At 47.7% G+C, this 14,122-nt stretch overlaps 1 protein-coding gene across 2 annotated transcripts in view; it reads right to left on the bottom strand.

The window, feature by feature from the left end:
* The window catches only part of CPSF1 (cleavage and polyadenylation specific factor 1), a 324,374-nt gene that overhangs the window by 42,699 nt on the left and 267,553 nt on the right, over positions 1–14,122 (bottom strand). For both annotated transcript variants that reach the window (XM_086966520.1, XM_086966519.1), the window contains exons 33-34: positions 13,660–13,726; positions 13,498–13,545 (exon numbers count right to left, since the gene is read on the bottom strand). In XM_086966520.1, coding sequence (XP_086822646.1) covers positions 13,498–13,545; positions 13,660–13,726 — 115 coding nt within the window. The remainder of the gene's footprint in view (positions 1–13,497; positions 13,546–13,659; positions 13,727–14,122) is intronic.

Genomic DNA, 14,122 nt, shown 5'->3' with positions numbered 1-14,122 from the left:
ACCGATACACACCCCAAGTCAACCACTATGCCTATCTCTCAAATTCACTGGGCCCCACACAAACAAATAAAAGGAAACGATGGGGAAACAGGCAAAAGGGCAGGTGCGCCAAGTCGTCAAAAAAGGCACCTACAGCTATAAGCCCTCTTAAAGGTTCAGCCACTAACTTAACCCAACCAAAATGCCCTCCCCCCGCCCCCCACTGATGTTCATTCAAAATTACTTGAAAATATTGAACATCTAATTAGATCTCTTATATTACCCCTACTGGAGCGGGTCAAAAAAATTAATGTACAGCTGGGGAGCATGGAGGAGGAAATCAAACTAAACACAAAAACCCTACATGAATTGGCAGCTCCTAAAGTAAAACCCATTTCGAAAATGCCAATTTCTGATGGGCAATACATTAATCAGGGAGCAGGCAATGGCATTACACCACAGACTCAGCAAGTCCACCCCCCCCTCCCCAAACCAATCAGTACACACACGAAAGATGGAGAAGGGAGGGAAGGAGGACAAAAAAAGCCGATAAATTGTGCCCCAGACAGTAAACTTGGGAAACCCGCTAGATCCCCAGATAGGGACAAGCAGGGTATCTTTCGTAGAGTAGACTTACCACCTGAATCAGCTGCCTACGTTATAGTCCTTACTGGAGTCTCAAAATTACCAGATGGAAGGGAAGAAGGGCACCGTGAACGTAAAAACAAGGTTGTCCATTGGCTCACACATAACAGGCCTTTACCGCCCAACATAAATGGAGAGATTTTACATGGGTTGGGTGGGCCAGAGGCCAAAAGATGTACAAGGGGATGTGGTTGTTGTAAAATTCAGGGACCGTAGGGCTATTGCGTACTTAAAAGACTGGTACTTGGAGAGCGGAAGGGGGAGAATATCTACCAAGGACCTAACATACTTCTACCCCCAATATCAGATGATTAACACACAAGTCCCAAGGCCTCATCCCGAAAGGGGGGTACGAGTCCCAGGATTTGACATTTTGACATCAAACCGTTTTGCTTCACTGTCCGGACTAGAATGGGTGGATTGACGCACAAACAGGTTAGCTGGTAAACAACAAGTGCTCGGAGGATCTGACTTATCAAAAATGATCAAGGGAATTCATGACTGGGCTAATAAAACCCCTAGGAATGACAGAACAGGGGGAAACGGGAACGGAACTGATGCCCAATACAGTATGACACAAGTAGACACTGGGAGGGTTTTAGGTACAGATAATTCTAGAATAGAACATAGAACAAATTATTCTGCATTCATTAGGACGAAAGCCATTTCCTCGAATGCCCACATAGGGAGGTATCCACAAACTAATGAGTCCTCTAGTAATAATGAATCTGCCCAACTATTGGTGTCCTGGAACATAGCAGGACTAAAGAACAAAATGGTATCCCCGGAGTGGTCAACCTTTATTGACAAGTATACCGTAATAATACTCCAGGAGACCTGGCAGATGACACCCCAGTTTAGGCAGGGTTATTTGAATTTCTTTATACCTGCAACACAAAACAAAAGTGGCAGGCCTATGGGCGGCCTGACCACTTGGATAAAGCAGGATGGAAGGTATAAAATCAAACAAATAAAATCAAATTGCAGTGATATTCTTATTGTAAAACTAGAATCTCCTGATTCTAGAGATTTAATTGTTTTTAACGTCTACGCCCGGGGAAAACCAGGAGGCAAACCGTCCGAGACAGTCACCCAGCTGGGCCTACACCTGGACACATTCAATGGCAAGGCAAAGAATAGAATAGAATAGAAGGTGATTTATAGAGCGCATGGCTGCCCGAGAGCGTCCCAGCGCTGACTGAAATCCAGAGGGAGGGTCAGGCGGGGGTATGAAGAGGTCATGGGAACAGCCATGTCTTCAGGGATTTACGGAATGACATGAGATTAGGCTGGGCCCGGAGGTCCGGTGGGAGAGTATTCCACATCTTAGATGCCTGATATGAGAACTGCCGACCTCCACAGCGTGTTCTCTTAATCCTGGGTATTTGGGTCAAATGGGCGTTGGTTGAACGAAGGGTTCTCTTAGTCGTATAGGGTGTCACGAGATCTTTAAGGACAGGGGGGGCTTTTCCATGCAAGATTTTGTGAGTAAGGCACATGGCTTTGAATTGGACCCTTTGCTCCACCGGAAGCCAATGGAGTTCTTTGAGTGCAGGTTTAGCCGAGCAGCGTTTTTTTGTGCCTGTAAGGATTCGGGCGGCCGCATTTTGCACTACCTGTAGCCTAGATATGACTTTTTTGGGGGAGCCGAGGTATAAGGCATTGCCGTAGTCGAGTCTTGACAGTATGAGACCAAAGCATGTGCCTGCGGTTTTCCTGGCCTGCGTGTTGAGGGTGAGCTTGTCGTCCAGCCAAATCCCCAGGCTCTTAATATCAGTTTTGGGGATTGGTGGTGGGCCCATGCTGGAAGGCCACAGGGACTCCGGGCGGAAGAGGGACTGGTTGCCCAACACCATTAGCTCGGTTTTATCCCCATTGAGCTTTAAGTGGGAGTCGCTCATCCAGTTGACTATCTCCTCCAGGCAGGAGTACAGATCGACGGAGGGGAGTTCTGACTGGCTGAGGGAGACGACCAGCTGAGTGTCGTCCGCGTAGGTCAGGAGTTTAATGCCATAGGGGACGACAATTTGTTCCAGAGGAGCCATGTATACGTTGAAGAGTGTAGGGCTCAGTGAAGAGCCCTGAGGCACTCCGCAACGTATCGGGGTTTCCCTGGAGATGCAATCTCCCTCCGCCACCTGAAAGGAGCGGTTATGGAGGAAGCAAACTGGTAGCCGGTGATTTTAATAGTTCGTTTGAGCCCCTGGATAAATTTGATATCGAACTAACCGAGGCAGAAGATCGTAGTTGGCAGATCCCTGAATTAACTATCCCTCCCAATAAAAAAGTGGACACAGGCTGCTCTTCAGCTTAAAGCCCTAAGTCTCGAACAGAGCCTCAGAGCAGTAAATGGCAGGTCAAATGCAGATAAAGAGGGAAGACCTACCTTTGACAATGGACTGAGTACCAGTCGGATAGTCTATATCCTAGTTAATTTAGAATTTTGGTCATCTATACGTGACATGACTATTATAAAAAGAATAGAGAGTGATCATAACCCTCTTAGTTTAGAGCTAGTACTATCCAAAGCCAAGGTAGATGTAGCTTGTCCGGTTAATATAGATATTTTTCCCACAAATGAGACCAGAAGATTAAAATGGGCTGAGTGTCTTCTTAACAGGAATATATCACTGAAATGGACAAGCTAGTAGCAAGTGCTACTGCAGATCTCGAGGGATGTATATCCGATGATGCTTTCATGTCCAAGGTTGTTCCAATTCACATCACACTTTTTACAAATCTTAGTAAATATTTCATTAAAGAAGTAACTGGACCACGACGTCAGGATAGAAAGAGGCCAGAATCTTTGTATGGAAAAAGCTGCAGGGTTGCATATAAGACACTAGCTGTAGCGATTAGGTCGAAAAATAGAGATTCTATACAAGAGGCTAGACGAAACTACAAAATGACCCAGCAGAAAGCTAAAAAATCCTGGGATGAAAAATACTGGGTAGAACTTTTCGAAGCGAGTAAAATGAGAAATGTGACAAGTTTTTGAGACCTAGTAAAATGGGGCAAAGGGTGTCACAGGGCCCACGCACAAAACCATGTTGCTCCTGAAGTGTGGGCATCGCACTTCAGGACTCAGTTTGCACACACTGACTGGGAAAAAGGGGCTAGTAGAGATATCTCCCCCAACTGTGTAATTGTCACCCTACTGCAATTTAGCCTGAAAGAAGTTGAATATGCTCTAACTACTATCCCCAAAGGAAGAGCCCCGGGGCCGGACATGATACCCGCGGACCTCTTCCTGCATGGTAGAGAGGTTTGGGCACCGTATATTCAGCTACTAGCAAATGTCATTGCTAAAGGCTCCCCAATTCCAGATATCTGGAAGTGAGCCGAAATAATCACGATTTTTAAAAAGGGAGACCGTGCAGACCCTGCAAACTACAGGCCAATTAGACTGATAGCCTGCATTCAGAAGGTGGTGGCCAGGCTTGTGCTTTTTAGGATTCAGAGTTGGATAGAAGATGCGGAGGTCATGTCAGCATTGCAAGCCGGTTTTCGCCCATTTACGAGCACTGTGGACCAGGTCTTCAGATTTGCCACTATTTACTGGAAATGGGTAGTTTTAGGGGGAGGCACACTCTATGCAGCCTTTGTCGATTTGAAATCGGCTTTCGACTTAGTGCCACGCACCAGGCTGTGGAGAGTTCTCCAGGAGCAAGGCATGCCACTGGAACTTCTCGCCCTCTTAGTAAAATTTCACGAAAACAACTATGCACAGGTCAAATGGGGGGAGTTAGGCCAGGTCACTGACAAATTCCCTACTGAGAGAGGAGTAAGACAAGGGTGTGTCTTGGCACCGACATTGTTCACACTCTACATCAACAGGGTTATTGAATACTTCAAAGACTCACCTACTGATGCCCCTAAGTTAAATGGAGTCCCAATACCCCTGCTGATGTTTGCCGACGACACCCTTTTAATTTCCAAAACACAACAAGGGCTCCAGAGAGCAATAGGGTGTTTCGAGGCCTTTTGTACAGATTATGGCTTAACCATTAATGTTTCAAAAACAAAATTTATGGTTATGCATAGACACAAGACCGTGAAAGGAAGGGTGTTAATGAACGGAGAGCTCCTTGAACAGACCCAGTGTTTTAGCTATCTTGGAATTACTTTGGGGTCTAGACTGGAATGGAAACCACACTTGAATTATTTAACTACCAAACATGCACAGCTGGCAGGAGTGCTCCTAAGAGAATTACGATCCTCGCCCACGCAACTAATAGCCCCGGCCCTAAAAATATATGACACTAAAATAAAGGCCTCTGTGCTATATGGGGCAGAATTATGGGGGGTGTTTAACATCTCAGCCCTGACAAAAGCTCAGAAAAAGTTCATGAGGGGCCTGGCAAGGCTTCCCCTATCCACACCGTTGATACCTCTTTACTTAGACCTGGGCTGTCAGAGAATTCAGGATGTTGAACGTTTCAGATCGATCGCATATTGGCGGAGGATCTGGGTTACCCCTGAACTTTCTCATTATGCTCAAGCCCTACTAGAAACCAGAGACTTGGACAAAGGGAATAGAATACCCTGGTTCAGAGAAGTCAGGCTGACTTATAAAGCAATGGGACTGGGGGATTCTTGGGACAATCCATCACAAAATCCATTCCCATCACGCAAAACCCTAAAAGAGCTTTACTGGTCCATGGTAATACAAAGAGAGTTCCAAAAATGTACTGCCCCATCAATAACAAGGGATTTTTTGGAGCACAAACATACACCGGTCTATGAACTATACTGGGATGTTATCACTATCCCAGAAGACAGGAAATGGTTCCATCAGTCCAAGGTGGGAACCCTCCCAATTAATAAATTTACCAGTAAATGGACAACTAACAACAATGATGTCCTTTGCCCCTTCTGCACTACACAATTGGAAAGTATAGCTCACGTCCTCTTTATATGCCCTGAGTATAAATTTCCACGCTGAGTCCAATATGCATTCAGAAAGGCATCAAAAGAGGTACCGAAGCGCTTAGGATATTAAGAACAGATGGTTCTGAAAGCCTGGTAATCGCCGTGGCCAAATTTTTAAAATGGATGTGGGTAATTCGCAGGAACAAACTAAAATTACTGAACACTCCATCAGTTTAATCCGGTTTTAAATTCCGATTGTAAATAATTGGAAATATACTGAAATGGTGTGTTTTTTTTTTAATTCTGGTTTTATAATATGTATTCTTTTAATTAAAAGTGTATGGAATAATCAATGGACTGAATCAACAAAGTAGTGTCAATGAGAAAATCACTTGAATCCTGTAAAACCAACAGATGAAATAATCATTCCCTGTCGCACTATGGATTTGACGCTCTGATTTTAATTTTAATTTTATTCTTGTGTTTTTTTTTATATATTTATGTTGTCTTTTATGACTTGTAGTCGAAATAAAGACTTATTTGAATTGAATTGACTTTCTTAGCAGACAGCTCCAGTTTCTTAGAGTCCCTGTCAGCAGGAGCCTGGGGAAAAGCCCTCGAAGACTGTTTAGAGTAGGACGCCTGTATCACCAAAATTTCTGGAGAACGATAAGAAGTCAAAGTCAGTCAGACAGAGAGTGGATCCCCTGGAGCAGACCTTCATCTTCTTGCCACTGATTTAGACACAGCAGGAGAAGAGAGTGGTTTCTGCCGTACCTCAAGAATAGCCTCGGTCAAGGCTTCATTAAAAGGCAACAAGGGCTCAACTATAGAAGAAGGCGAATATAAAACTTAAGTGAGCAAACGTGGCCTATACTCAGCAATTGGTAACTGTAAGTCCAAAAGCTCTGCTGCCTTTCTTATAACAGTATGGTATGGGGCTACCTCTTGAGGTGGAGAAGCCCTTGAGGAAGAAAGCTCCCACTCAGGAGAAGTGTCCAGCCCACTTGCGTCCTGTAAACCTTCAAAATCATCCACTGGTTTATCTATCTCACCCTCTTCAAGCTCCTGTCTCTGATACTGTTCTTCCTTCAGCAGTCCCTCCTTGATAGAAACCTAGGAATCGGCGTCTGCGGCGCCACATGCGGCACCGAAATCTCTAGAGCCGGCGTGAAGGAGGATCCGAAAGCTGAATCGGTGCCGTACGAGGCCGAGAGGACAGTCCACCAGACGGCGCCGGGAATTCCATGAACGGCGTAAAAACCCTCGGAGCCGGAAACTGCCATGATGGCGCCATCGGCATGAAAGGCGCAAAGAGTGCCTGGGCATAGTGCTGAGGCACACCCAAGTTGAAGGCCAGCGCACCCAGGATTTGACCCAGAATCCAAAAGAGGAGCATCTGGCGTCGGAACAGCTGGATCCACCGGAGCCACGGAATCGACCTTGTGCACCAGAGAAGCAGGAGAAGGATCAACCTGGACTGGTAACCCTTCCGAATTCGGCAAACTCCTCAGCGCCGGAGTGCCTTATGAAGAAGGTCATCTCTCCGGAGTCACATTGAGGAGAAGGCAACACAAGTTCTTTTTGACGAAGTCGAGGGGCCGGCGAAGGCGAGCCCATAGCCTTACCCTTCGACAAACGGCGCCGAGATCCAAGTCTTCTCTTCTTTTTGTGCTTCCTCAACTTCGACGAATGAGAAGCCGACGACATCGACTTAGTTCTTTTTCTGCCTCTTCCTTCCTTCTTTGCCTTAGCCATAAAGAGCTTAGGTTCCCGTTGTTTAGGAGCCTTGGGGTTCATCTTCCTGCAACTTGTACAGTCGTCCACGTCATGATCAGACAAACACCATTAGCAGTCATCATGGGGGTCATTGATGGCAATGTGACCCCCACACTCCCTGCAGGGCTTGAATCCAGACTTAATTGAAGACAACATCCTAAAAGCAACAGTTTAAAGATAAAGTAACAACAAAGTATCTAGACAATATGGACAGAGCCAGAAAAACGTTACGCATCGACGACACGGAAAGAAGGGAAATGACGTCATCACGCCGACGAGGCTCTCTTATGGCTCCAGTGACGTTATGCGGAGTCACGAGCGGAGCCGTGGCACTGTGACGTCCTCGTCTGCATAGAGAGCTAGGAAAAAATTCTGCGGAATGCTGGAGCAGGGGATATTCATAAAGTGAGGAATCCCCAGGCAGATGTATCCATCAGAATATGTTAATACCAACTTCTGGGGGTCTTCTCAAGCCTTACAATGGAGAAGAATTCAATCATGTAAAGCTATCAAAAGAAATGAAGACGCCTTGAAAGTATTAATCACTGGAGATGGTGGCAGTGGGGTGTGGGTCAAAATGTGCCGGGAAAGAGGCAATGACGTGATTTTGGCAGATCACTGAGAAGAAGCCTCTGCCCTACAACTGTGATTGCTGGTGGAAAAGCAACAATGGCTAAAGTGAGCAGAAGCATACCTCACCTTCCATCCCCAGAAGAACAGGCTGGGTTGATGCACCTGTTACCCTCCAGCTCCAGAAGAACAGGCCGGGGTGAGGAACACTTCACCCTCCAGCTCCGGACCAACAGGCTGGTTGATGCACACTTCACCCTCCAGCTACGGAACAACAGGCTGGTTGATGCACACTTCACCCTCCATCTCCAGTAGTACAGGTTAAATTGAAGCACACTTCACCCTCCATTTCCAGAAAAACAGGTTAAATTGAAGCACACTTCACCCTCCATTTCCAGAAGAACAGGCCGGGTTGATGCACACTTCACCCTCCATCTCCAGAAGAACAAGCTGGGTTGATGCACACTTCACCCTCCATCTCCAGAATAACAAGCTGGGTTGATGCACACTTCACCCTCCATCTCCAGAAGAACAGGCTGGGTTGATGCACACTTCACCCTCCATCTCCAGAAGAACAGGCTGAGCTGATGCACATTTCACCCTCCATCTCCAGAAGAACAGGCTGGGTTGATGCACACTTCACCCTCCACCTCCAGAAGAACAGGCCGGGTTGATGCACACTTCACCCTCCATCTCCAGAAGAACAGGCTGGGTTGATGCAAACGTCACCCTCCATCTCCAGCAGACCAGGCTGGGCTGATGCACATTTCACCCTCCATCGCCAGAAGAACAGGCTGGGTTGATGCACACTTCACCCTCCATCTCCAGAAGAACAGGCTGGGTTGATGGACACTTCACCCTCCATCTCCAGAAGAACAGGCCGGTTTGATGCACACTTCACCCTCCAGCTCCAGAATAACAGGCTGGTTGATGCACACTTCACCCTCCATCTCCAGAAGAACAGGTTAAATTGAAGCTAACTTCACCCTCCATCTCCAAAACAGGCTGGGTTGATGCACACTTCACCCTCCATCTCCAGAAGAACAGGCCGGGTTGATGCACACTTCACCCTCCAGCTCCGGAACAACAGGCTGATTGATGCACACTTCACCCTCCATCTCCAGTAGTACAGGTTAAATTGAATCACACTTCACCCTCCATCTCCAGAAGAACAGGTTAAATTGAAGCACACTTCACCCTCCATTTCCAGAAGAACAGGCCGGGTTGATGCACACTTCACCCTTCATCTCCAGAAGAACAAGCTGGGTTGATGCACACTTCACCCTCCATCTCCAGAAGAACAGGCTGAGCTGATGCACATTTCACCCTCCATCTCCAGAAGAACAGGCTGGGTTGATGCACACTTCACCCTCCATCTCCAGAAGAACAGGCCGGGTTGATGCACACTTCACCGTCCATCTCCAGAAGAACAGGCTGGGTTGATGCAAACGTCACCCTCCTTCTCCGGCAGAACAGGCTGGGCTGATGCACATTTCACCCTCCATCGCCAGAAGAACAGGCTGGGTTGATGCACACTTCACCCTCCATCTCCAGAAGAACAGGCTGGGTTGATGGACACTTCACCCTCCATCTCCAGAAGAACAGGCCGGTTTGATGCACACTTCACCCTCCAGCTCCAGAATAACAGGCTGGTTGATGCACACTTCACCCTCCATCTCCAGAAGAACAGGTTAAATTGAAGCAAACTTCACCCTTCATCTCCAAAACAGGCTGGGTTGATGCACACTTCACCCTCCATGTGAGAAGTTGGCCTGATATGTAGTGTTTCCAATTCTGGAACCACTTGGTATCAGTCCAAACAAACCCCAAAGATGTCTGGTTGTAAGTCAACCTTGTTAGACAAGCTATCCTAGTGGTAGCATGGACTAAGCAGCCTTAAAGGCTAAACTTAAGAGGTCGTGTTAAGCGAGCTGTTTTACCACATACAATCCTGCAATCAAATGAAAGGACACCACACAAGTATATATTATAAAATGTGTAGGAGAGTAGGGTCTGCTATCCTATGGTCACCCCAATTTTTGCTTTTTGCTTTACTGGTTTTCGACTTACTGAGGCTGTGGGCCTGCTAATCAGACCCCCAGCCTGCTGTTCTCTCTCTAAATTTATAATACATGTGCTATAGGTACATACCACAATTGGAAATGGACTCCTTGTCAGCCCCTGTACCATGCACTATAGGTGCTCAGGGCATAGGTGCCACCAAGGCCTACCAGGGGCTGAAGCATAGCTTTTGCCACCCCTGGCTGGTTCTTAAATTGACACAACTGGCTGATCACTCAGCTGGGGCAAGTGGGTGTAATCACCCCTTGCTTAGATATAGTATCCCTATATCTAAACCTATATCTGGACACATATAAACCTGTGAGTCACTCCTACGGAAGGCCTCATCAATCCTGGAGGCAGAGTGCGTGGTTTTATGTGAGATAGAGCTCTGGCATGAGCTGAGCCTGTCTGCAGCTGTCGGGAACAACTCCCTAAGCTGATCCAGGATAATGCCATACCATATACTCTTAAGCGCCTTATAATCCTTTCGGTTATATAGCAACTTTGGTTTGGCTTTATCAAAACATGTCGTGTAAGGTGTCATACGAATTGGAATACTACCCCCTCGCCAGTTCTGGCGACGGGGGTAGCATTCCACCCTTCTAGAGGGATAAGACATGTTACTTTACTGAAACGCGGTTGATTTAAAATGAGCCTCAGATCCACAAAATGGATGCCTCTGCCACAGACACGGGTCTGGCCTCCTGCTGCTGACCGAAACTCAGCAAATGGTGGCCTGGACAAAGGGTTTCCTGTCGCAGGGCGGTGTCAAACCACCCCAGACAGGAGATAGTGGATTGTAGCAGGGAGGTTTCAAAGGAACCAGACACTGCCTGGGGAGCACAAGGCTGCCCCTTGCATAATCCAGCCAAACCGGTTCTGGGGCATCCCAGCCCCCGTCCCAGCGCGGCCTGGATCAAAGGAAAGGGGTGTAACCACCCCCTTCCTGGGTCCCACCCATAGGAGGGGACCTAGCAGGATGTCCAGCCCACCAGATTCGAATAAGAGTGGGAGCAGTGCCAATGCAACTCAGATCATCCTGAAGAAACATAAGAAACGAATTCTGGACCCTTCGACATTCTACTCAACATAGAAGACTGAAGAATCTCCCTTGTGGTCAAGGAGTGACCACCCTGTGCAAACAGGCACCATCCAGCCCTCGACCCTTGCTTTGTTGCAGTTCCCGCCGGAACTCGAGCAACAGAGATCGACGAGATCAAGCTTGCCTGCCTTCTCCCAGCCCGATCCACAGTCCCTGCAGAGCTGAGACCAGTGGAGGCGACCGGAAGCGTGGGGCACGCCATCTTGAAAAGGCCACGAGACGCTGACCGTGCAGCCCACGAGTGACCCTCGAAGCTGTACACCGGGGTTTGAGAAGCCCCCACCCCGAGCTACACTTGCACCAAAGCTACCCCCTCCACACTCGAAGAGTGCTGCGTGGGGCGCTTCTGCTCGTGTTGGCTCGACGCGTTGGCCCGGTCACTTGCCAGCTGGCTTGTGGCCCCCGTGCCGACGAAAACTTGAATACGACTTGCTTTTCTGGTTGCTCCAGATCTGCACCAGCTCCTGTGAAAAGGAGCCCCCACTCTGACCCTCCTGGTTCGAGTGAGAAGCAATCTCCCGGTTCCGCGTGGATTGCTTTTGCCAAGTGCTGTTTGCTGCAATCTTGAAGCCGACGGTGCTGACGGCGAGAGCCTACGTGGGACAGATCGTGACCTGCTCCTGGACGTCGCAGATGCCCCAGAGCCCACGTGACAGCGGAGAGAAGCCTCTCGACAACCACCTGATTGCGCCCGACATTGCCTGGTTCCGTCCTGGTTCCACCCTGGTCACTGCTGAGTGACCCAGACTCTGTCCCCTCTGCTTTCAGGTACTTCTCGACTTCGATCCACCCTTGGATCACACCGGACACTTCTGCTTCACATCGCCTGCAGCTTCTTCAGCTCCAAGCACCAAGAGCCTGCGTGTCAAAACCTGACGCCACTTCGACCCTGTGCACCCACTTCCTGTGGGTGAGGTAACATTGTAACGCCGGTGTTCCCACACTGGTACACACCTCTAGGGTCTGTGTCTTAAGTTTTGTTCCCCTAAGTTCAGCGGAAGTATCTTTAAACTCACTTTGTGTAACTTTTACGCACCATTGACATTGCATTGGTGCAAGCCGCACTTTCCGTGCTGCACCCGAATTCCGTGGGCTACTCCCGACTTCAGCATTGCTAGTCCTGACTGCTCCCAGCGATTCTCTAGGCCCTAGGCCTAACCACTGTTCGATTGGTATCTCTTATACCACTTTTTTAGTATATGGTTTGAGTGACCACCGGCCCTCATCCAAAATTGTGCAACTTTGTATGTTATACTGTGCTTTTGATTTAACGCTTGTGCCCCTTTCCTCATAAAGAGTACTGGGGATTATTTTAGAAATAAACACATATATTTTTATAATATATACTTGTGTGGTGTCCTTTCATTTGATTGCAGGATTGTATGTGGTAAAACAGCTCGCTTAACACGACCTCTTAAGTTTAGCCTTTAAGGCTGCTTAGTCCATGCTACCACTAGGATAGCTTGTCTAACAAGGTTGACTTACAACCAGACATCTTTGGGGTTTGTTTGGACTGATACCAAGTGGTTCCAGAATTGGAAACACTACATATCAGGCCAACTTCTCACACACCATCTCCAGAATAACAGGCCGGGTTGATGCACACTTCATCCTCCATCTCCAGAAGAACAGGCCGGGTTGATGCACACTTCATCCTCCATCTCCAGAAGAACAGGCCGGGTTGATGCACACTTCATCCTCCATCTCCAGAAGAACAGGCTGGATTGATGCACACTTCATCCTCCATCTCCAGAAGAACAGGCCGGGTCGATGCACATTTCACCCTCCTTCTCCAGAAGAACAAGCTGGGTTGATGCACACTTCACCCTCCATCTCCAGAAGAACAGGCCGGGTTGATGCACACTTCATCCTCCTTCTCCAGAAGAACAGGCTGGCTTGATGCACACTTCACCCTCCAGCTCCAGAAGAACAGACTGGCTTGATGCACACTTCTCCCTCTATTACTAGAAGTGTAGACTGGCTTGATGCACACTCTCTCATACATCGCTAGAATAAGAAGCAGATAGAAGCCCATGTCCTCCTCCATCACTAGAAGAGGCTGTGTGTTGCACATTGCTCCCTCTATCACTAGAAGAGTAGACTGGCTTGATGCACACACTCATACATCAAAAGAAGAAGTAGGGTTGATGCTCACTTCCCGCTTCATCACTAGAAGAGGCTGGGTTGAAGCACACTTCTCCTGCCACCAATGGGGCTAGGCTATGTTTTCCTTGTCGTTGAATAGATGGACCTGTCGAGTGCATGCTCCTTGTATATCTTGGATCTCGACCATGCTAGGTATGCACACCCATTTCAATCTGCTGAATGAATTTACAAAATAATCTTTCATAGTCACACCTCATAGGTCCAGATTAACAACACTCTCAGTGGTCAGCTACCCGGAGAGCAGCGCGCTTCCTTTTAGAAATAGGCAGAACATATACACCTTCCACCCCATGACAATACCACCCATGTAGTGCTCTCACCTTCTGGTAAGTACATGTACACTATGAGGTTTCGATCCCGGTCTGACACTAAGAAGAGAAAGAGAACAGGCATTAGCGAACGGTGACCCACAACTCATGGCAGAAGATTAAGCCCCAAGCGGAGGTGAACCGTGGTGTCCACAGGGTATGCTGCAGCCTCACCTAAAAAGCCCAGCTGCGAGTTGTCAACCATAAACTCAACACTATAGACCTCCAATGGCTTCACGTCCTGCAGAGAGAGAGAGAAAGGGCGGAAGTCAAGGACGCTTTAGTCAAGAACATCTTCCTGAGACATCAAGCAGGCTCTCAGACCACTATAATATCGGCATTAAAAACAGGAGAACATTTCATCCAACACACAATGAGCGCTTTATCATCAGAGACAAGCTGCAATGTCAGTCACCTCATTTTAAAACTCTTTTATACTGACAGCCAGGTGTTTTTGTTTTCCTAACATAACAGTTCCATCAAACACAAACAAAACAGGATCCAGAAAGTTTCCAGTAATCTTTTCAAAAGCAAGATTTCCACAGATTCCATTAACGAGTAACTCAGTGTCACATCCCGTGGCGCAGAACAAACTCTCGCTCCAAGGCAGTAGTCCTTATGTTGAACTTTGGATGAC

This window comes from Lissotriton vulgaris, chromosome 4_1 (genome assembly GCF_964263255.1).
Source record: "Lissotriton vulgaris chromosome 4_1, aLisVul1.2, whole genome shotgun sequence".
Classification (NCBI taxonomy): domain Eukaryota; kingdom Metazoa; phylum Chordata; class Amphibia; order Caudata; family Salamandridae; genus Lissotriton; species Lissotriton vulgaris.
Note: the sequence above shows the minus strand (reverse complement) of the source record. Positions and strands in the feature narration are given on the sequence as shown.